At 48.5% G+C, this 23,414-nt stretch overlaps 1 protein-coding gene across 1 annotated transcript; it reads right to left on the reverse strand.

Annotated features, from left to right (window-relative positions):
- Positions 1-16,503: 16,503 nt before the first annotated feature.
- Positions 16,504-16,801, reverse strand: LOC140634700 (small ribosomal subunit protein eS27-like). Its single transcript, XM_072828477.1, has one exon. It carries the CDS (start codon positions 16,799-16,801, stop codon positions 16,550-16,552), a length of 252 nt encoding a protein of 83 aa, XP_072684578.1. The 3' UTR covers positions 16,504-16,549.
- Positions 16,802-23,414: the final 6,613 nt, after the last annotated feature.

Here is a 23,414-nt window from a genome sequence, read left to right on the forward strand (position 1 = left end):
GTCTTTGGGAAGATCCAGTGGATTAAAATATGTAGGACTCTGTGAATGCGGGAGAAGGGGAGCTGACACTCCGTGGGGCCCAGGACCCTGAGCCGTGGGAAGCCAGAGAACCGATGAGACCCCCCCAGGGCACATGACCTCCTCTGGGCTCCTCCGAGCCCCCAGCCCCTCTTCTCATGCTTTCGGGCATCCTGGGCAGGGTGGCAGAGGTCTAGCTGGAGGGCTGGAGGTTTCCCAAGCCTCACAGAGGGTGGAAACAGAACTGCCCCCAGGAGAACAGACCGCCACCTGGGTTTCAGCCCGCCCCCCTCCTGGTGAGCTCTGCTGCCCAGGGAGGTGGAGTCATAGCTCCCCATACTGCCCTCCCACCCCCGAGGGTGGCAGACACAGACAGAGACAAGAGGCGGGTACACAAACAACTCTATTTTGGTGACGCAAAGTGGGTACAACCGTACATGGAACGCCATCTGCACATACCCACTCTTGCCTTCTGTGTGTCCTCCCACCTGGCATGGCTCAGCTCCCCACAGAGCTCCACCTCCTAACACACCTGCCCCCAGGTGCTGCCCCCCACCCGTTGGGGAAGGGTCCTTTCTGCCCCAGGAGCTTGGTGGGCTCTGCCTCTCAGACCGTCCGACTGTGAAGAGGGTGGGGTTAGAGACACCGTGGCTCAGGCATCCCCGCCGTCGGACTGACAGGATGCAGGGGCCCAGGTGCGCCCCAGCAAGACGGCTCAACCCCCAGGATGTGGGAAGCTGTCAGTGGTCTGAGCCTCCAAGTCTGGGGGTCCGACAGATGCGCACCTGCACGTTAGGAGGGACATTTGATCTTCGGGCCTGGCTAGGAAGGGGCCCTGGAGGTTCACGGGTAGGACCCAGTGATGACGGGCCGAGTCCTATGCGCTGGTCCCTGGCCCATCAATGCTCGCTGCGGTCCTGCGGCTAGTGGGAAGCCCGCCTCAGGGCTGAGGCCCCGGTGGTTCCCTGGGGGCAGGCTTCCTGGGAAACTACAAGGAAGACTGGGGCGCCAAGAGGGAGCCTCTGCGGGTCCTGGTGGAGGAAGTGGGGGGCGAGGAAGCTGGAGCCCCATCACTGGGCATGGCCCCCAGGGCAGGGGCAGGGAGAGGCGAGAATGCATTTTCAGACATTTCTTGCTTTCTTCTTGCATGGGGGGCAGTCTTCTGGAAAAGAGCTGCTCGCCCTGGTTGATGGGAACAGACAGCAGAGATGGAGCTGGGAGTGCAGGGCACATCTCTGCCCCGGGGTGGGGGAGGGGCACCTGCACGCAATCTGGGCAGGCCACAAAGGGCAGGCTGCACGCGGCCCTGCGCTCCCTGAGTGCTCCTCCCGGGAGCCCTACCCGGCCTTCCAGGGTGTCCCCAGGCGGTCCTGTGGTCCCAATGACACCCCAGGCTTCTTTGCCTCCTCACCCCTCTTCTGAAACAGCGAGGCTGCAGCTCGGCCCGGCTTCTGCTTGTGTTCCTTATGAGATTGTCAGCCTGGTGCAGCCACAAGAGGAGCCCCGGGAAGCCCAGGAGCACGGTTTATTGTACCCCCAGGTGCTGGAGACCATAGCACGCCGGCACACAGGGCCCTGTGAACACGCCAGGGGGTCAGGACCCAGGAGACAGAGCCAAGGAGGGCTCAGGCCAGAGGCAGGACAGGGCAGGGCAGGACAGGCGAGTGGCTATGTTCTGGCCCGTTTGAATGAGGCCGACAGGCTTGGGGCTCCGGGGATGTCCTTGCTCACCTGGTCCCTGGCCCAGGGATGACCCAGATGGCTAAATGCTGCTTCCTTAGCCCTGCAGGGGCAGTTTGCAGGTCAAAGGCACACGGGGCCCTCGGCTGTCTCCAAGAATTAGCTTTCCTGCCCAAGGGCAGGCCTCTCCAGCCAGAAAGGTGCTTTGGGGATGTCAGAACGTCACACGCAGAAAATCAGGTGTGTTTATGATACAGCTTCTCAGCCAAAGGGTGTTCCACTCTGATTCTTCGCTTCTTGACAGGAATGTTCTACGATTTGTCATCACCACACTTATATACATGGAAGCCTCAAGTGTCCCAGAAAAACCACCTCACACATCAGGTTTAAAACCGTGTGATGTGCTGCTTGGCAGTTTAGACGTTATAGTCCAATCAATTTGAGTCGTAAAGCCTTGAAAGGGTGCCTTTTGTTGTTAATATGAGCAGCTAATACTCATCCTAGATAATTTTTAACTGTTTATTTTGAAATAAATAATCAGACTTGGAAAAAACATAGTGCAAAATATTTCCATATAGATTTTACTTAGGTTCCCCAAGTGTTAACATTTTACCATACCCACATAATCATTTGTTGTCTCCCTATACACGCACACAGACCTATAGATGTGCACATGAGCACACACACAAACCACACATATACAAACACACAATTATTTTCCTGAAATGTTCTGAAGTATATCATTTCTATATTTTTGTGGTTTTTTTCTAAACACAGGTCCTTTCTCTTACCTAATCATAGTTTAAGAGTAGCAGGTCAGCATTCCTCTGATTTTTTTTTAAATTTTATTTATTTATTCATGAGAGAACAGAGAGAGAGAGAGAGAGAGGCAGAGACACAGGCAGAGGGAGATGCAGGCTCTGTGCAGGGAGCCCGACGTGGGACTAGATCCCGGGTCTCCAGGATCACGCCCTGGGCTGAAGGCAGGCACTTTAACTGCTGAGCCACCCAGGTGTCCCCATTCCTCTGATTTTATCGGAGGACTGGATTCCAAGTCTGCCCTGTGTCCCGTGCACGTCCTTACCTAGCCTGCAATCATGCTGCATTTTCAGTATTACAAGTGATGCTCACTTTGATCATGTGATCTTGCTGGTGTGTGCCTGATTTCTCCATTGTAAAGTTAATGTGATTTTCCCTTCACATTAGTAAATATTTTGAAATTGTGTAAGTGTCCTGTTTCTCATGCTCTCCTGCCATGCTTGTCCCTGAGAAGGACTCTGGCCTGAAATAGTCGCTTCTGTGCTGGTTTCCAAGTGGGGCTTTCCAGTGTCATTGTCTCTGCTACTTTATGACTTGGAAGAGCTTTTTCTCCCTCATGCTCCCCCCACACCGCCCCCCGTTTGTTTATTTATGTCAACATGGATTCATGGATCCTTGGTTTTATGGAATATAACCCACTGTTATTTTATTGCTGAAATTGTCCCGTATTTGGTGGGGGAGGCTCATCAAGATAGCCCTCCATCCCTTGGCATGCCCTTGTCCTTTCTGGAGCACCTCCTTGCTCTCTGGCATTAACAGATGTTCCAGGGTTCTCTGGTTCTCTGGAAAATGAGTTTAGAAATCCAAGATCTAGGGGGCACCTAGGGGGTTCTGTTGATTGAACATCTGACCTTGGTTTCGGCTCAATCATAATCTCAGGGTGGTGGGATGGGGCTGGGTTCTGCGCTCCAGGCAGAATCTGCTTGAGATTCTCTCTCTACCACCACCACCCTCCACTTTCTGAAAAAAGAAAGAAGGAAGGAAGTGAAAGGCCTGGGCACTAGGTATGCTCATTGGTTTTCCCTCTCTCTGCTGTCACTGTTTGTGAGCCTCCTGGGTGAACGGAGCCAGGACAGGTCTTACATGAGCATCCACCAGTGTGAAGATGCACATACACACCTATATCCATGTGCGCATGCGTGTGCAAGTTCATATTGACGTCTCCAGCTCCCCTCCAACACCACACAGGGTTCCCAGGAGCCCCCCATTTGCTTATTTATGAGTTTCTTCTCCAGCAGGGAGAAACCTGTGTCACTGCCAGACTGTATTCGCTTATCCTGAGGGTTAGCATACAGCTGAAGGAGTTTTGCAGTGGGTGACCCATTCCCTCGCCTTTGAACTTTGAATGGCTGTCCATGGAGCCACACAGGAAGCTGCGTTTTGGGGAGCAGGAGAGCCGATGAGAAGGGGGCTCCCTTCTAGCTCTTTCCTATCCCCATCCCTTTTGGTTTTGCCAGGAGCCCAAGGGATGGAGTCAAGGGAAGATGGGTGCCTGGGAGGCAATGTTTTTTTTTTTTTTAATTTTTATTTATTTATGATAGTCACAGAGAGAGAAAGAGAGGCAGAGACACAGGCAGAGGGAGAAGCAGGCTCCATGCACCTGGAGCCCGATGTGGGATTCGATCCCGGGTCTCCAGGATCGAGCCCTGGGCCAAAGGCAGGCGCCAAACCGCTGCGCCACCCAGGGATCCCGGAGGCAATGTTTAAATCCACAATACCTGCTGTGTAGGCTACAGGTTTGTAAATGCAGGTCACAGAGCTGTTGGGCTCAGCAGCTGAGGTGGGGGCGGGGGTGGGGGGGCGGGGGAGGCACTCTTCACACATAGCAGGTGTAATGATAAACTTTTTCTTCCTCCGGTGTGCTGGTGTGCTGACCGCAGCTGGCCCTGTGGGCTGGGGCTCTCTCTCTCTCTGTCCCCCTTGTTCCTTGCTGCTCCTTGAAGTTGTCTGTGATGACAGGCTCCCTGCTCTGTGTTATACCCACAACAAGTGGAGTTGAAGAACATTCCACTGGATTCATTTTAGATTATAAATAGAATTTCTGAGTTTTTTCCAAGTCACTTGTATTGATGCCAGTAGTTTATTACTGAAACATGTGGTCCTAAACACAAATGTTCATGACAATATGAAGAATAAGCAGTTCTTTGCCACAAAGGTCCAAAATACCCCCATCAGCTATGTGCCCAGGGGGCTTCTGGCAGGGTTCAGCAAGGCCCACTGGTGCAGAGAGACAGTGGTGTCGCTGTAAGGGTGACAGCCCCATGGCTCCATGTTGTGGAGGCCGAGAAAATTAAGGCCATTCCACTTTAAGTTCAGCGTTAGCACAAGTCCAGCCATCCCAGGCCCCTGTGAATAAGAGCTGAACTTTACCTTACTTCAGTTACTGGAAGAAAACAGCTTACAGCTAAACGTCCTAGAAAGCCCCATATTAGAATAAAAACAGAGCCCAAGCCAAGGGCAGGAAGCCCCTATTAGAATGAGAATAGAGCTCAATGCCCTTGAAGGCCCCAAATCAAAATGTAAACAGAACTTGAGAAATTCCTCCACCCCTTCTGGAGGTCCCCTAGACCAGCCCTTAAAACTAAGCTAAAACTCACCTGGGGTCCAAGTCCCTGCTCCGCTGTGTCGGGTATACTTGGACCCAAGCTCGAGCTTGTAAATAAACCCTCGTGTGTTTGCATCGGTGTCGGCTCCTCAGTGGTTTCTCGGATTCGCGATCTTGGGCACAACAGTGTCACTGCCCGCCGCGCCCTCTTGTCAAGTACTGGCTCTTGGATTTCAGAGTTGGCGTGACGAGAACATGGAGGGGGGTGCTGTCTGCCTGCAACCCCCGCCCCGACCAGGCAGGATGGGCAACAGCTCTGACCAGGCTCTCTCCTGGCCAGGGTGAGCCCAAGGGTCACGGTGGTGGTGCTGCGGCCTCGGCGGAGACTCCACGCCAGGGGGGCGTGAGCAGCTGTTGTCACTGGAGCTCATTGCCTGACCGGGGTGTGTGTTGGGGGGGGTGATGTTGTACTGCTCAGGACAGACCTCAGTGTACGGGAGGCAGGTCTGCCCACAGCTCATCTCCCGCACACAGTGGTCAGGGGAGCCCGAGCTGGGTCCTGGGCTCCTCCTTCTCTCTGGGTGGTGCCTCCCAGGAGTGGGGCCTGGGGACACCCTGGGAGGGGTTGGGTAGCTTTGTTCTCAGTTCAAATTTAGTTTCTAAATTATGGGATGACCAGACCTTTCCACTTGTAAGATTGGCATATTGTCAGATTATTTGGGAAATAAAAAATAACCCACCAGTCAGGGGCACATCTCTGCCACCTGGACTCTGCTCCTGCAATTCTGTTTGAGGTTGTTTTTCCTCTTATCAGAAATGCAAATGGACTCCTTTAATGGTGCAAAAAAGCCCCCCAGGCAGGCACTGGATGAGCTCATTCACACCCACCCCCCCCCCTTGAAGTCTGGAGGGCCCCTTGGTGAGAGGTGCACACAGCCCCATCCATCTGGGGGGTCTGCCCCCCCCCCACATCCGTCCTGGCTTCTCCCCGCTCCCCACCCCCCCCCCCCCGCCCCCACGTCCCTTAAGAGAAGACAGGATCTGTGCTTCACCCCTGCATCAGCCCTCCTCCCTGCCCCTCCTCCTCAGGATCTGGGCCCCAACACCACTCCTGCTCTGGGCCACTCCCCATGGTGCTCACCGCACTGGACCACCGGACGGCTCTCCCTCCCCAGGGTGTCAACCACAGGGCGGGGGTTGGGGCCTTCGTTCAGTTTGGGGAAAATGCTGTTCTTCAGGGTCAAACTACGCATCACAAGGCAGAAACTCAACCTTTTTGGGAGAGTTAATTTCTATGCGCTTCAAATGCAAACACAGAGCACGTGTAGCAGTCTTGCTTCCTGCTAATTGGGGTTTCATTGCAGAGGAGGGACAAGAGCAGGGCATCCTGTGTTCATTGCTGCTGGTTCCCCCCAGGTTATGGTTTGCAAAGCATCTAGTGGGTCCGGGGCAGGATTTAAGAACAGATATGGAGTAGAATCAGCACAGACTAGATGAGACCACCTGGCGGAGACGAGCCCCAGGAAGCCTCTGTTTTGTCTGTACACAGGCGAAGGTGTCCACGAAGGTGTCATGGTATGTTGGACCATAGTAATGGGGCAGCAGGGCTAGCTGAGGGAGGACAAAGCACAGCTGATACCCCACAAATGACCCTGCCCAGGGTGAGATATGTGTGTGATTCCTCAGGAGGCTTCCAATTGTCTTAATGTGGGTGCCTTGCTAGAGGGAAAAACAATCTTTAACTTGACAATGGCAAGGCCTCCAGTGTCTCGTAGGTCCTCCTTAGCTTATGAAAATCCTTTTGAAATCTCCCTTTTCCTTACCTCCCCCAACTCCCAGGTATATAAGCAGCCACCCCTCACAGGCCCGGGGCAGCAGCTCTTCCTGCCCACGGGTCCCGTCCCTGGGCTTTAATAAAACTACCATTTTGCACCAAAGACATCTCAAGAATTCTTTCTTGTTAGCACAAGTACAGCCATTCCAGGCCCCTGTGAATAAGAGCTGAACTTTACCTTGCTCATTGGCTCCGGACTTCACCTATATTCCAAAACTTCATCAATAACCCTGGTTTCTTGGAAAAATTGGGAAACCACAGACTGCTTTTTACAGCGTCTCAAACTCTCTCTGATGCATCATTTGCATCAGAATGACCTGGAGGGGGACCTGTTCAAATGCAGATTCCAGATGCCAGCAAGACATCTTTGTGGGAGGGGCTCCCCTTCCCTAGGGCAAATGCCCACTGGTGCCCTGGCCATAGCCCTCGATCAAGACAGGTCTGAACCCCGGGCACAGAGCCAGCTGGAGGGAGCTGGGACCCTCACCTGTCCGAGTGTTGCATGGGTGACTGTGCTGTCCCCAGCAGGAGCTGACACGCACAGCGAGGGTCTCGCCACACCCCGCGTACGGAGCACAGAGCCAGCAGGGTGTCACTGTTGAATGTAGCACTGTGACTAGTGACACAGAAAGCATTTATCCTGAGAAATGAGCCGTGGAAGGTGCCCCACCAGGCATTCGTAACGAGCTTCCCAGAGGAGAACCCCGATGCCCTGCTGGCCTGCCCCTTGCTTCCTCCTACTGAGCCCTGTGGAAGGTGTGGGGCGCGGGGAGAGGGAAAATGTGCAGTTTTTGGCGTGAAGACAGGCGTGGTGGTCCGCTGCCCGTTGTCCCCTGGTGGCCTGACCTCACGGGATTGGCTCTGCCTGCTTCTAGATTGTGTTGCTCTGTACCAGTCTGTAGGAGACACTCAGGAATGTTTGAAGAGTGTGGAAAGGCAGGCAGTTTAGCTGCTCGGAGGCTGGCCTTGGTTCACAGCTCCTACCAATCGTCACAGAAAGCCACTACTGCCTTTGGGGAGTAAAATCCTCCTTCATTGCTTCCCGGTTGCATGACGTCGGTGACATCTTTATTTCTCCTGGGGCCGCAGGGATTTCCTTAGAGGGCAAACCGCTTCTTAGGGATGCTTTACCTTACACCTTCATTACCTTCATTACCTGGTCCGGGCCCTGCATCGGCCTCCCTGTGCGTCGGTGCCGCTGATCGCACAACTTTGCCTCCTACGATATGAAGTCAGAGTTTTTCTAAAGGAACGTTTCCTCTTTCCACTGAGGTCATGACGATCTGCGGCACTTAAGAGAACTACCCATTGAACACTGTACTTCTCGCTTTTCTTCTGGGACTCTCTCCACGTGACACAGGAGAGTGGAGAAGGAGTAGGAGTTGAAAGCGCTCATCCGTATTCTGAGGCGCAGGATTGAGTTTAAATAGACTCATTAGATCTTGGGAAAGAGGTCAATATTCCGAGGGTGGTTACTGAACACTGTCTTGGGAACACACAGAAGGAAGTGCTGATTAAATTCAATTAAACGAATTGTATGTATTATTGAGCCTGCCTGCCGGGACCCCACAGGTCCTGCGGGAGGTGCTCAGGGACTAAGGTCCCGCCCACTGGGTGCGGATAGATTTCCTGGGAAGGCTGCCAAGCAACTAAGTCATCCTCCAAGGAACGCAGGCTAGATGGGTCCGTTCACCTGTTGCAGCAGCACCACGCTGGGCTCCCGGCAATCACGGAGCAGGCAAGCAGGGGCACGCCTCAGGAGACTCCCCGGGGGAGCCTTGTGATAATGCATGTGTTTCAACCTAGGAAAAAATTTCCAAACTTTTCTTGTTTTGAGTTAATTTTAGGCCAGGAAATTACCACTGACACAATACTATCGATCAATCTGCAGATCTCACTCCAATTTTGCAAAGTGGCTCATGAATGTCCTTTTTGTCCTTTATGATCCCACATCGCCTCTAGCTCTCCTGTCTTCTTCCTTTCCTTGAATCTGCATCTTGGGAAACTTTCACATCGTAGCTTTGGGGTGGGTTCCAAGAAGTTCCCTTTTTCAAAAGCTTCACAAATGCAGGCCCCTCTTTGGGAGTCTCTGCTTTGGCATTTAAATATGAGTATTACTGATCTGATACCCAATTGTGATGATAATACTATTTCTAGTAACATTCCTCATAACAGTTAACATTTCTTCAGTGCTTTCTGGGTGCTAGACACTGTTCATCGTGTTGCATTTTGCACCAGTTACTTTTCACAGGAAGACTTCGAGTTGGGCTTTGCAATCCAGATCTCTCAGCCCAGGATACTACTAGGGTACAGAGAGCTCAGTGACTTGCCCAAGGTCACAGAGCAGCTAAACGGTAGAGGTGGGATTTGGACCCAACTAAGCTGGCTCCAGAGGCCCCGCAAGATCTGAACCACTGCTGGTGGACTTCCATAAGTGGCAAGTGGTGCTTCTGTGCTTCAAACTGCAAGGTGCTAGGCCCCAACAGATAGAGGAGGAAGGCATATCCCCACCCTAGAGAAACTTCCAGAGCAGATGACAACCCAACTCATCAAATACAAGTGATGTCTGCAGGGATAAGGCAGTAGGGTGGGACTCCCCAGGAGAGAGCAGCGCACAGGGGCACAGGGAAGGGAAAGCATGCGTGGCCCCCATAGACTGGCCAGCAGGGGAGCTGAGAGGCCAGAGGGGCCGACATGAGGGTGTCTAGGAGGGGTCTCGAGTGCTGTGCCAAGCAGGCCTGTTCCCTGCAGGGGAGGGCTCCATCTGAGGCAGAGGATTTTGCAAAAATTTGCGTTGGCAGAGGGGGAGATGGATCTGGGCACTGGATCCCAGGAATCCCATTTGGCTGCTTTACGAGCCCAAATGTGAGCTAGAGATCACACGTCAGAACAGGCCAGGGGATGGAAACCACTGTCTGGAAGGAAAACTCGCTTTGGTTGTGGCAGGGAGGGGAAGACAGAGGGGATTATCTTTATTTTAAACAGAAACTCTGCTTCTCACAGGGTCGGCGTTAGGGCTGTCACCCGGTGTCCTAGTTTTCCTAGTTTGGGTTCCCTCAGAAGGGGACCAGAGGTAAGGATGCTAAGGTGTGAGGTTATTCTAGGGGCAGGAGGCCCAGGAGGGCTGGGTTCTGTGAGAGGGGAGTTAGGCAGCCCGTGGAGGTGTGTTATCAATCCAGCCTCCTCTGCTGAGAGTCTGGGGCTTAATCCCTAGGGAAACTCTGCATAAGAGCATAAAACATACTCCTAAAATGGATTCCCCGGGGGTGAGGGGTCTGAAGTACTCATACACCCGCTCTGTCAGTCCTGAGCTCTGAGGACAGCTCTGGGGGTGTATTAATTTCCCCTCCTGCTGGCCATCAGGCTGCAGGGAAGTGCTGGGGCAGAGAGTTGCACTCCCGGGGTCAGGCCCTCCCCCCAGGTGCCAACGGGGCCAACAGGGCCTGGCTGATGCAGGGAACGGAGCCAAATAGGACTAAGGAGCAAGGACTCCACAGATATTTAGAAATGGCATATCAAAATGATGTGTTTTAATAACCCTAGTCATGCAAGTTTAACTTGTCAGTCATAGACAGTGGCAGGCATGTATGCAGCCTGGCTGGCAGGCTTTCTGCCATGGAACTCTGGAACTCTTGTGGCGGGAAGGCTTAGAGAGGATGTGGGGCTTAGCCCAGGGCAAAGGATGGGAGGGTTCCAACAGGTAGAGCGGAGCCCTTGCACATCAGGACAGGCCATGCAGGGCATGTGGGGGGCAGGCAGGCCGGGAAGGGAGCCTTGGCTCAGCTTTGGGGGAGGGTCAGGTGCAGGAATCTGGAGGTAGAGCTGCCTGGAAGCGCCACCCCTGTGCGGGGCAGTCAAGAACAGAGTACTTGGCCTGTGCTTTTCCAACCCCTACCTGTGCAATCGATTGAGTGCCCTGTGAGGCTGTGACCGAAGCTCAGGTGTCAGACCCAGAGCAGGGTGGTAGAGATGACCCGGGATGCACAGACGGTCGGTTAAGCAGGGAGGGTTCATTGGGCAGGAGTGTATGCTGGGAGTGTAGAAAGGGATGGATGGCATCATTCCTGGAGTAGAGGAGTCGGGAGAAGGAGCAGAGGTGGAGGGGAAGCAGATGAGTTTGGGCTGGATGCTCTGGCGTCTTCAACAGCGAGTCAGGAAGGTGTCCTCTGTCCACTAGAAGCTCTGGCCTAATAAGTGAAGTGATGTGTCTTGAGTAATAGGATCACAAGGTAGAGAGAGTGAGCACGAGGACCCAGGGAATTGCATCCCTTCCAGCCACAGGGATGAGGGGAGGCAACCAGGAGGAAGCACCTTAGTCTGATCTCAAGAAGCAGGTGGAGAAAAGAGGGAACGCCTGGAACCAGGCGGGACCATCAGAGTGTGGGTTCTGCTGGGGGAGCCGGGCACTTCGAGACACTGGAGCAGAGCTGGAGCCAGATGCAGAGTCAGATATTTCTTCCCTGTGCATGAAAAACTATAGATTTTTAACTTACAGCCATTGAAGGCTATTGAACTGGGGCAAATGGTGTTGGACAGGGGGACAGGCAGCCCATGCTGGGCAGGAGACGGAGATCCTGCAATTGAGAACAGACTTTACTTGGGGAAGGTGAATGAGCAGGACTATGAGCCAGGTCACAAGGCAGAGGACGCCCACACCAGGCAAATGGCCCACTTCCAATCTCGTGGTGCACTTCCACGATGCAGCGCAAGGTTTGGGCTTTCCTGTTGAGGCAAATTCAGTGGGGCTGGTCAATCTTGAACACAACTCATGGGTTAATTAGTTTATGTTTTCCTGCTTTTCTGAGATGTAGCTTTCACAAGTGTGTCAGTGGGAAGTCGTAGGCAGATCCAAGAGGGCTGTGGGTTGAAGTGCATCAAAATGCATCCATCCAAAATTTCTACAAGTCTGTTACCAAGTGACAATGTTTACTGCTGTGCAACAAAAGTTTGCTTCAAATGACCTTGAAGGAAGTTGGACTGTTTCCCATGTCAGCCATGAACAGATGGAAATGTGTGTGCAGACGGCAAGAGAATTTATTTTGAAAGCTCTTGAAAAATCATGTCTCCTACCAGTGTCAGAACAAGTATCAATGTAAGAACACACTCTGTGCTGGCATAAACAATAAGAATCTTGTTTCATTCCTGACAAACAATATTTTTTATGAAAGCATATGAATGTGTGCTCTGTTTTCTCCATAAAATTCTTGGGAATTTTTAATTTTAAACATTTAAGTCAGAGAACAAGAAAGCTGAAACTTGCCATTTAAGGTAACCCTAACTGGGATCCCTGGGTGGCGCAGCGGTTTGGCACCTGCCTTTGGCCCAGGCGCGATCCTGGAGACCCGGGATCGAATCCCACGTCGGGCTCCAGGTGCGTGGAGCCTGCTTCTCTCTCTGCCCGTGTCTCTGCCTCTCTCTCTCTCTCTCTGTGTGACTATCATAAATTAAAAAAAAAAAAAAAATTTAAGGTAGCCCTAACTACTCCGATCATGATTAGCTCTCCACCAGGAGAACCCACAACATCACCATCACAAGTGTCTCTGTGGCTGACCATATTTTCCCCAAAGGGCACAGAAACATCTCTGCTTCTATGTGTGCTCCCAGAACAACACCACTAGCCCTCCCAGAGGTGGAGTCTATTTCCTCCACCTTGAAACTGGACTGGGGTTTGGGGTGGTGAGTGGGGTGGGGGAGGATCTGCACCTACCTTAACTAATAGGATGTGATGGAAGTGACACTTCAAGACTAGATCACAGAAGGTGGTATGACTCCCATCTGGCTCACTCTGTCTCTCAGGACACTTGCCTGTGGGACCCAGCCATCATGTCGTGAGCAAGCCCAAGCCACATGGAGAGACCACGTGTAGCTGCTTCTACCAACAGTATCAGGCAGGCTGACAGCCAGCATTAACCACCAAACCGTGAGTAAGGGAGCCCTCAGGAGATTCCAGTCCTCAGCTCCAAACCATTCCAGCTGAAGCCAAGTGGAGCAGACAAACTATCTCCACCCAGCCTTGCAAACTGTAGATTCATGGGCAAAATAAATGTTGCTTTAGGACACCGAGTTTTGGGGTAATTTCTTATGCAGTGAGAATAACTAGAAAAGCCCCTGAAAGCCTAAAGCCTAGGACAGAAGTGCGGGCAAAGAGGATGACTGAGTTCTGGGTGTTGGATTGAAATTCTTGACCATGAAGAGGCTGGGCAGCATTTAAGAAAGAAATTGCAAATTGCAAGGATTTGGAGCAGTCAGGGCCACAAGGAATCTACCATCTGTCAGCATGGCCAGACTTCAATGCTGCAGGTGGAACCCCTTCCCCAGAAGCACATGCATGAGCACGAGTGAGCAGAAGCACAAGCAAAGCTCATAAAGTGAGAGAGGATGGAAGGGCCTGGTGACAGTTATCTGTTTGTGAGGAAGCCGGAGTCACAGATCCTGAAAAGAACATGACCTAGAGGCTCCTGGGAGGACAACCAAGGTAGGAAGAACTCTCCTCCTTCTCTTCTTCCTCCCTGTTCTTCTCTTGCAAAAAGGTAAGGATTAATTACTAATCAATGAAAAAACCTCCCATCCCACCTCCCATCACCTGCCTCTGGCAACCACCACTCTGTTCTCTCTCTCTATCTCTCTATATTACTATTTTTTCCCATTTGTCCATTGAGGGACACAGGTTGTTCCCATCCATTTGCTATTATAAATAAGGCTGCAATGAACATGGAGATGCAGAAATCTTTTCGAGTTAGTGTTTTTGTTTTCTGTGGATAAATACCCAGAAATGAAATTGCTGGATTGTAAATTATTCCTATTAAAACTTTTTCTTTCTATTTAAAAAAAATTTAAGGAACCTCTATACTGTTTTCCACAGTTGCTGCGCCACTTTGCATTCCCACCAATAGAGCATGAGGGTTCCTTTTTCTCCATATTCTTGCCAACACCTGTTGTTTTTTGTGTTTAAGATTTTAGAGATTCTGACGGTTGTGAGGTGACATCTCATCGTGGTTTTGATTTGCATTTCTCTAATATTGAGCATCTTTTCATGTGTCTATTGGTCATCTGTATGTCTTCTTTGAAAAAATGTCTACTCAGATCTTCTGCCCATTTTTTAATTTGGATTGTTTGTTTTCTTGCTATTGAGTTGTGTTTTCTTTATATATTTTGGATATTAACCCCTTATCAGATATATCACTTGCAAATATTTAATCCCACTCCATAGGTTGCCTTTTCACTTTGTTGATGATTTCCTTTGCTGTGCAGAAGATTTTTAGTATGATGTCATTCCAATAGTTTATTTTTGCTTTTGTTGCTTTTGCTTTTGGTGTTGGATTAAAAAAATCATCATCAAGACCAACATCTAGTTTATCACCTATGTTTTCTTGTAGGAGTTTTATGGTTTGGTCCAATCTTTAATCCATTTTAAGTTAATTTTTGTATATAGTGCAAGATAGCGATCTGGTTTTATTCCTTTGCACATGGCTGTCCATTTTTTCTAACATCTATTGAAGTGACTGTCCTTTCCTTTTCATATATTCTTGGTTCCTTTGTTGTAAATTAATTGATTATAAATGTGTAGGTTTATTTTTGGGTTCTTTATTCTGTTCCATTGATCTATGTATCTATTTCTATGTCAATACCATATTATTCTCATTACTACAGTTTGGTAATATAGTGTGAAGTCAGGGAGCATAATGCCTTCAGATTTACTCTTTTTTTCTCAAGATTTCTTTGGCTGTTTGGGTTTTTTGTAGTTCCATACATATTTTAGGTTGATTTGTTCTATTTCTTTGAAAAATGCCATTGCAAAAAAAAAAAAGAAAAGAAAAGAAAAATGCCATTGGAATTTTTATAAAGGTTGTATTACTCAATGAGTAGATTGCTTTGGGTAGAGCAGACATTTTAACAATATTGATTCTTCCAATCCATGAGCATTTTCATTTATTTGTGTCTTTTTCAATTTATTTCATTAATGTCTTATAGTTTTCAATATAAGCGTGTTTCATTTTCATGGTTAAATTGATGCCTAGGTATTTATTTTATTCTTTTTGATTCAATTGAAATTGGATTGTTTTCTTAGTTTCTCTTTCTGTTAACTCATCATTAGTGTATGCAAATGCAACAGATTTTTGTGTATTGACTTTGTATCCTGACACTTTACTGAATTGATTAGTTCTAAGAGTCTTTTTGGTGGAGTCTTTAGGGTTTTCTATACATAGTATAATGTCATCTGTAATTAATGACAGTTTTACCTCTTCCTTTTTGATTTGGGTACCTTTTATTTCTTTTTCTTGCCTAACTACTGTGGCTAAGACTCTTAATACTATGTTGAATGAAAGTAGGAAGTAGGGTCATCATTGTCTTGTTCCTGATCTTAGAGAAAAAGTTTTCAGTTTTTCATCACTGAATATGATAATAGCTATAGGTTTGTCATGTGTCAACCATTTATGACAAACCCACATATATGGGGTGAAGTACATTCCCTTTATACCTACTTTGTTGAGTATTTTTATCATAAATGGATGATGAATTTTGTCAAATGCTTTTTCTGCATCTATTGAGATGATCATATGTTTTTTTCCTTTATTTTGTTGATGTGGTAGATGACATTGATTTGTAGATATTGAACCATCCTTGCATCTGTGGTCTAAATCCCACTTGATCATAGTGTATGATCCTTTTAATGTACTGTTGAATTCAGTTTGCTAATATTTTGTTGAGGATTTTTACAACTATGTTCATCAGGGATATTGGCCTGTAGTCTTTTTTTTTTTTTTTTTCTTGCGGCATCCTTGTCTGGTTTTGGTACCAGGGTAATGCTGGCCTCGTAAAATGAGTTTGGATGAGTTCCCTCCTCTTTTATTTTTGTAAGAATTTGAGAAGGATTGGTATTAACTCTTCTTTGAATATTTGGTAGAATTCACTAATAAAGCCAACTGGTCCTGGACTTTTATTTGGGAGGCTTTTAATGATTGATTCAGTCTCCTTATTAGTAATCACTCTGTTGAGATTTTCTATTTCACCATGATTCATCTTGATAGGTTGTATATTTCTAAGAACTTTTCCATTTCTTCTAGGTTGTCCAATTTGTTGGTTTATGATTATTCATAGTGTCTCTTATTATCCTTTGTATTTCTTTGGCATCGGTTGTAACATCTCCTTTTTTATATTTGGTCTTATTTATTTGAGTCTTCTTTCTTTTTTTTTGGTGAAATTAGCTAAAGGCTCATCAGGGTTATTTATTTTTTCAAAGAAACAGCTCTTACTTTCATTGATCTTTTCTATTCTCCTTTTAGTCTCTATTTCATTTATTTCCTCTTTAACCTTTGCTATTTCCTCTTTCTACAAGCTTTAGGCCTTCTTCTTTTCCTAGTTCCTTGACGTGCAAATTTAGGTTGTTTATTTGAGAATTTTCTTGTTTTATTGAGGTAGGTATGTATTGCTATGAAGTTTTCTGTTAGAACTGCTTTTACTGCATCCCACAAATTTTGGTATGCTACATTTTCATTTTTCTTTGTCTCAAGGTACTTTCTGTTTTCTTTTTTTTTTATTTCTTCTTTGAGCCATCGGTTGTTCAGTAGCATGTGTTTTATTTTATTATTATTTTTTTAATCCAAAACCTGTTTATTGGGATAGTGTCCCACTCCTCTTGATTCAGGGAGCTTTTAGTGCTGCTTCCACCTGAAGGAGCATCCTTCTGTAAGCCTTGCTTTTCCTCCCGTGGGCTGGCAGAAGACTGTGGAGCAACCAACACACAGAACTACCGTCTGTGCATGGCTGAAGACGGTGGTGATTTTGTAGCATCCTGGGCACTTCATGTCCATGAAGTAGGAGTTGGGGCTCTGCACCAGGTGCTTCTTCTTGTGCTTCCTCTTCTTTTCTGGGGATGGGTGCAGGAGGTCCTTCACAAGGGGCATGGTCTTATGGGGAGGTCGTCACCACCAGAAAGGTTCAGTAGCATGTTGTTTAATTTCCACATGTTTATGAATTTTCCAGTTTTCTTCATGCAATTAATTTCTAGTTTCATACCACTGTGATCATAAAAGACATCCATGTAAACACTTAGCACAGTTCTGGCATATTAAGGTGCTAAGTAAACAAGAGCCCTTCTGGGAAGAGAGAAGCAAGAAGGCTGGGGAAGAGGGTTGGTGAGGAGATGGGGGGCTTGGATCCTTGATGTGACTCTGCCACCAGCTAAGTGATCTCAGACAAATCACTTACTTGTTCCCTGGCCTATTTTCCTACCTGTAAAATGAGCATACTGGACTCATGAGTTATGGGTTTCCATATTTTGCACTCTTTAACTTGCATTAATATTGGCTTATATTTTTTGTCATTACTAGACTGACCTACTACCCCTAAACCCAGACCTGGGCTGGCTTTCTGCAAAGCATTTCTATTACCTCTGCTTACTACACTCCCATCCCGGTTCTCAGGCCCACAGTGCTGTCCAAGGTCATCCATGGTGTTGGAAAAATGACTTGATACCTACATACACATCTATTTAAATATTAGAAGTGTTCATCACATCTGGGTTCCATTTGACCAAAAAGGCCTGAGAGGACGATTTTGGTATTTAGTGATTGCAGGGTCTCTCAGACCCCATTGCAGAGTTCTTTCCTGCAGGGATTGCAGGCAAGGTGTCCCTAAAGGGCTGCCAGCCTTCCATGAGAGAAGAGTTTAGTCTCTTTTTACTTTCTTCCAAATTATCTTTCCATAAAAAATGTTTGACTCTACTCTGGAAGCCCAGGGCCCCTGCCTCATCCTCCTTTGCACCATCCCTGGCTGCTCACCCAGGTCATACCCTGTGGTTGTAGAACAATCAAGCCATGATCATAGTGGGGGAAGATCCAGCACTGCTGTGTTTCCAGACGCCTCACCTACGTGTGCATGTGGATCTTCCACATGGCTCAGAAGCCATAAGCAGAATAAAAAAATTAACAGAAGGACAGAGCACAAACATTTATATTATTAGCTGGCACATTATTTCTATAAGAGTTACTTTCCCAAGGGAAATATCTTGTCACAAGCTTAACTCATTGGTAGAAAGAGGACGATGCTGTTTATAGAGAATACTTTTGTATTGATTGTCTTATTTATTTGAGACTCATCAGTGGAGAAACAGAGGCCCAGAGAGGCTGCTCAGAGTCCAACAGCTAACCTGTGGCAGAGACAAGACTGGCACACAGGTCTTTGGGCTCCTGGTCTAGTGTTCTTTCCTGGGCCAAAAGCTACTTTAAAATGAAAAGCTTTTCAAAACAGTATCCTCTTCAAACAAATAACTGATTGATAATATAGAAAAATTGTTTAGGCTTGTTGGCAGAACTTCTCTCCCAAAGTCCTAAAGTGCTTATAGAGTCAATGGCCTAGCTGTCAGTGTTTCTGGACCGTGTATTTCCACCTGCCTCCTAACTGCCCCCAGAAGTCTGCATAATGCCATTGTTACGGTTCAGTCACTGAGTGCTGGGGGCTCACCCCGTCCCGGCTTCCCTCATTCATTCACCTTTAATTTCAAGCGGGAAACAGGAAATATGGCCATGGGTAAAGCCACGAGATGGGAATACAACATTTGCTACTACATCCTTCATTAAACTCCAAAGTTAAAATAATTCATGCAGATGGCACGGTCATCAGTGCTCTGCCAGTTTATTTTAAGAGAGTTCTTTTTTCCAATTCAGTGGTGGGGCTAGATATCAACTCTAATAAGGTGGAAAATTCTTGCAGTGGAAAACCGTGTGGGTGCGTTTCTGACAAACTCTGAGGACCCACTATGCATTGCCTCATGTAGGGATTATTTCTTATTTTGCTTCCCAGATAATGAATAGGCTCAATTCCAATCTCAAAGGCAAATGTATCTGGAGAGATAAAGGAATGGAGGAATGGAGAGAGGACCCATTTAAAACACAACAGGGTCTCTTTCAGCAAAATGAATAATTAAATTTTGGATTTGTTGTCCAACAAAAGCAGTAATATGGGCAGACGCCAAGAGAAGTGTGACCGTGGTGTTAATGGTGGATTAAATGAAACATTACACTGTTCTCTTATTGCTGCATGGGGTTGGGTGTGAGGGAAGGAAACGAGGTTACGGAGGCAGAGTGTCCCACGGAGACTAAGGCACTTGGCATTTTGTGATCTTGCCACCGAGTTCATTTGTCCTGAGGCAAAGTTATTCTCTTTTATTGTATTTTCTTTCCCTCCCTCTCTGTTCTTCCTCTCTGTCTCATGCTGCACAGTCCTTCACATTAGACTGGCTACATCCAGCACTGGTTAAAAACTTTGACCTGTTCCTTGCAACTAAATAAATTAATAGTTTAGGAATAAGGAATTTAGGACTAGTTTTGTATTCACAGCTGATTGGATGGACCATAGAAGCGCTATTCACAGTGACTCGGAACCACAAGCTACCCAAATGCTCTTAGACCGAAGAATAGTTCAGGTGTAGTGTGCTCGCCCGCTGAGATGAATGACCTACGGCTTCTTGCTACAGGATGGATGAACATCGCATCCGTAATGTTGAGCCAAAGGTGCTAGACCCAAGAGAGAACAGGCCATATGAATCTGTTTATAGACAAGAGTATAAAATCAGGGAAAACCCAATCTATCCTGTTAGAACCAAAGGTTGTGCTTATCCGTAGCTTTTAGTGACCAAGAGGGAGCACAATGCAGCGGCGGGGGGAGGGGGGGGGTGCGGGGGGGGGTCCTCCTGGATTGACATAATTTTCTTTCTGGATTCATGTGTTGGATAAACAGATATAATCTGTTTGGTTCGTGAAAACTCTTTGAGCTGTTCACTTATTAGTCCTTTTCTGAATGTGTATTTATTTATTTATTTATTTATTTATTTATTTTAATAATTTTTTTTTTTATGATAGTCACAGAGAGAGAGAGAGAGAGAGAGAGAGAGAGGCAGAGACACAGGCAGAGGGAGAAGCAGGCTTCATGCACCGGGAGCCCGATGTGGGATTTGATCCCGGGTCTCCAGGATCGCGCCCTGGGCCAAAGGCAGGCGCCAAACCTCTGAGCCACCCAGGGATCCCCTGAAAGTGTATTTAATTTTAGTTTTAGAGATTTTATTTATTGGTTTGAGAGAGAGAGCACAGTCAGTGTGGGTGGGGGGTGCAGAGGGAGAGGGAGAATGTCAATGGCCCCACTACACGGTGCTGGCGGCTGCATGGTCTGAAAGTGCTTCCTGCGGTTAAGTAGGACCCAGCCTTGGACCGCCCAACAACTGCTCCCCTGCGGCAGCTGGCTCACAGATACAGACCAAGGGAAAAGCCAGAGAAGAAGCAGAGGCTGCTGGCCTAGATGCCCCACTCAGAGGCCACCTGTCCCCCAAGGAGATGTGGATCCCATCACCACTCTGGTGGAAGGAAGGAGGCTCAGCTGGCAGTGGTTGTGCAAGACGTGGATCCCGTCGAGCACACTGTCTGCTCATGTTGTTAGAGCAGTGCACTGTCCAGGGGGAGGCAGGCCAGGTGTCCCATCCACAGGAAGACCTCACCCCTTGCCAAGCTCACACAGGTCAGCTTGGAAGATGGTGGAGCTCTGGCTAACTGGTGGGAGCCTTCAGGACCAGCTGCACATGGCAGACAGGATGGGATCCCTCATCACTGGGAGGCAACATCCTGTGTCCAAGCTGGAAAGGGCAAAGGATAAAGCACTGGCCACCCAACTGGGCCCAGTGAACACTGTTGAGGTTTCTGTACATAAAAGTAATAAAAATTCAGCCAGTGTCAAAACTAAAACCAAAACCAAACCAAACCAAAGCCCCCAGAAATTGAGCAGGGCTCTCCTCCCCAGGTAGCCCCACCCTGGGCCTGGGTCACCTGCTGGGGTCAGCCCAAGCCTGCCACACAGACGTCTGCCCACCTTACTGTCTGCCCACCTTATCGGCTTACCTTCTATTCTTCTCCATTTCAATGCTTACTGCTTTTCTGCCTCATACCTCCTTCCTTCTGGACTGCCAGCCCCACACATTCCCCCTGGCTCTCTTGGAAGCAGCAGTGATCTTGTGACCTTCAGCCACCGCCACCGTAGATTGGTTCTGGGATGGGCTTGCGACTGAATAAGGACCAATTTCAGTTACCTCCCTAAAGCACGCCTCCCCTGCCACCACTGGTTGGTCCGGCAGCAAATACATGGCCAAAGGGAGTGAATCCCAGTTTTTCTGTAGGACATTTTGGAACTAGAACAGAGAAGGAGAAATAAGTCTTTTCCAGGAGTTAAGCGGTTATGTTTAAAATTTAAGAGCCATGTCAACCACATTCCCTGGAACAGGGATACAGAGACAGCTTAGGGGGAGAGAGAGAAATGATATAAAGACAAGACAGAGAGAAGTCCCAAGAAGGTTCTGGAAGTTTCTGGCAGCGTTCAGCTTCTTGGTTATACCCCTTCCTGAAGGCATACAGCTTTCTTGGTGCCACAAGGAAGCCCAGGATCTGCAACATAAAGTTCTGTTCCTTTGAACCAAGTTCTAAAGTTGACCAGTGCCTGGTGCCTCATGCACACGTCCCACACTGTGCTGGTCAGCTTGCTCCCCATAAACAAATCAGTCCTCATTTGTAGCATTTGCCAATCCCATGATATAAGTACTTCCACTGAGGCCAATTTCAAGCTACCAGAATTTTAACGAGGGGAAAGTTGAACATGTGCAGCACTCAGAGGAGCTGGCACCAGCATGCCCTTGTGCGGCCAGGTCACATCCCCTCTGTTTGTGGTCTTCTCTCACCTTGTGATGTCCTCCCATCAGCTCTCCCCCGTGGCCTGCTTATTTTCTCAGTGCCTGTCTCCTGCACCACCAGGAAGCCTTCTGGAGCCCCTTCCAACCCCCTTAGCTCCCTATGTTTGCCCCTGTTGTTGTGCTCACAACACAAAGTGCAAATTTTCATGAAGACTGTGCCCCTCCATTTACACAGGCCATGTCTCAGGGACCTTGCCCTGGGACCCCTGTGCTCACCATGTGCTTCTGCGCAGGGCTGAGGAGGAGGGGGCCGGGATTGCTGGCTGAGTGTACCGTCCAGCAGGAGGTCCCGGCTGAGACCCTGTAGCACAGACCCTTAGAGGACAGGCTGCTGTGGAGAGGCTCATCAGCCTCAGCCCTGAGAGGAGCTTCAGTCCAAGGCAGCCCTATGATGCTGACTGGGGCCCCAGAATCCAGGGAATAAATGATTACCTGCCGGAGCTGGACTATTCTCCTGGGAGAATAGCTGTGGTCAAAACACAAGCAGCACCAGACTTTCCAGGGAGACTCAAACTCTAGGTGTTAAAAAATCAGTCTGGGGGTGGTGGGCACCTGGTGGGTCAGCTGGTTGAACGTCTGACTCTTGGTTTCAACTCAGGTCACAATCTCAGGGTCCTAGGATCGAGTCTCACATTGGGTTCCCTGCTCCAAGGGGAGTCTGCTGGAGATTTCTTCCTCTCCCTCTGCCTCTCCCCACACTCGCTCTCTTTCTCTCTCTTAAATGTGCAGGATACAAGAAGTAATGCTGCTCAGCTCTAAAAGCTACCTTCAAGGCCTGTCTGTACCCCCTGACTCCGCAGTGAGGCTGTGCCAAGCAGTCTGACTCACTGCCACTTTAGTTTCTAAGGTTGTAGGACTTTCATTCATGTTATTCAGTTGCCAATTAATCATGAATCAATTACTGGTCTTTAAATAAGTCCTATTTTTGCAAGACTTAATATCTGTTGGATCTACCCATATCAGTGCAAAGTTTTTGAAGCTAGGAGCCATGATCGAGCCTTTCTGTATATAGTGTTCCTTGGTGTCTCTGATCATGCCCAAAAATCGAGTTTTCTCCTTAAGCACCCATCTGAAGGATGCCAGGGGCCTCCTCTGTAGGGGACCGACAGTGCACGGCCTGGCAGCTGGAACTGGATGCCATGCCCTCCACTCTGGTGCAGCAGGCTTCTCTGTAAAACGGAAGCAGGGTATTCGTATCTGAGTCCAGTGTGCCTGACCACTGGCTGGATGGCACAGCATATGCTGCATGAAGGGGGACTCCTGCTAGGCCCCTGACACCTGTCATGCTGTGATGATGTAGCTCAAGCCTTCAGTTCTGGGTCTGGAGCATATCTCACAGGAAGGGCTGTGACACTGCTCTGTCTGCTAATGACAAAACATCATCTCAACCAGACACTTTCACCTTAGGTGAGGCCTCTTGTCAAAACCTGCCTGTCCTACCAGTGAAGTTCCTAAGAGTGAGAGTATGTGAGTGAATCAGTGATCTCAATCCAAAAGCATTTCCTTATTGACCGGCTTGGTTCCCAAAGTGAGAATGGTAAGAATCTGATGCCTGGTTGAAGTTTTGGTCTCCTCTGAAGCATTTACCAGATCATGGCCTCTACAAAGTCTGTGTGTGACCATGGGGCTCTGACCCACACTGGCTGAGGTGGGGCCCAGGGTGGGCCCAGAGTATCTCAGAAGCTCACACTTAGACACAGGGTGCCCTGGGTCACTTTGGTAACTTGGAATAAGTCATCAGGCTGGCAAGGGAGTGGCTGTCCTGGCAGGTGACAGCCATCTATGTGGAC

The sequence above is a fragment of the Canis lupus genome, chromosome 6, assembly GCF_048164855.1.
Source record: "Canis lupus baileyi chromosome 6, mCanLup2.hap1, whole genome shotgun sequence".
Taxonomy (NCBI): domain Eukaryota; kingdom Metazoa; phylum Chordata; class Mammalia; order Carnivora; family Canidae; genus Canis; species Canis lupus.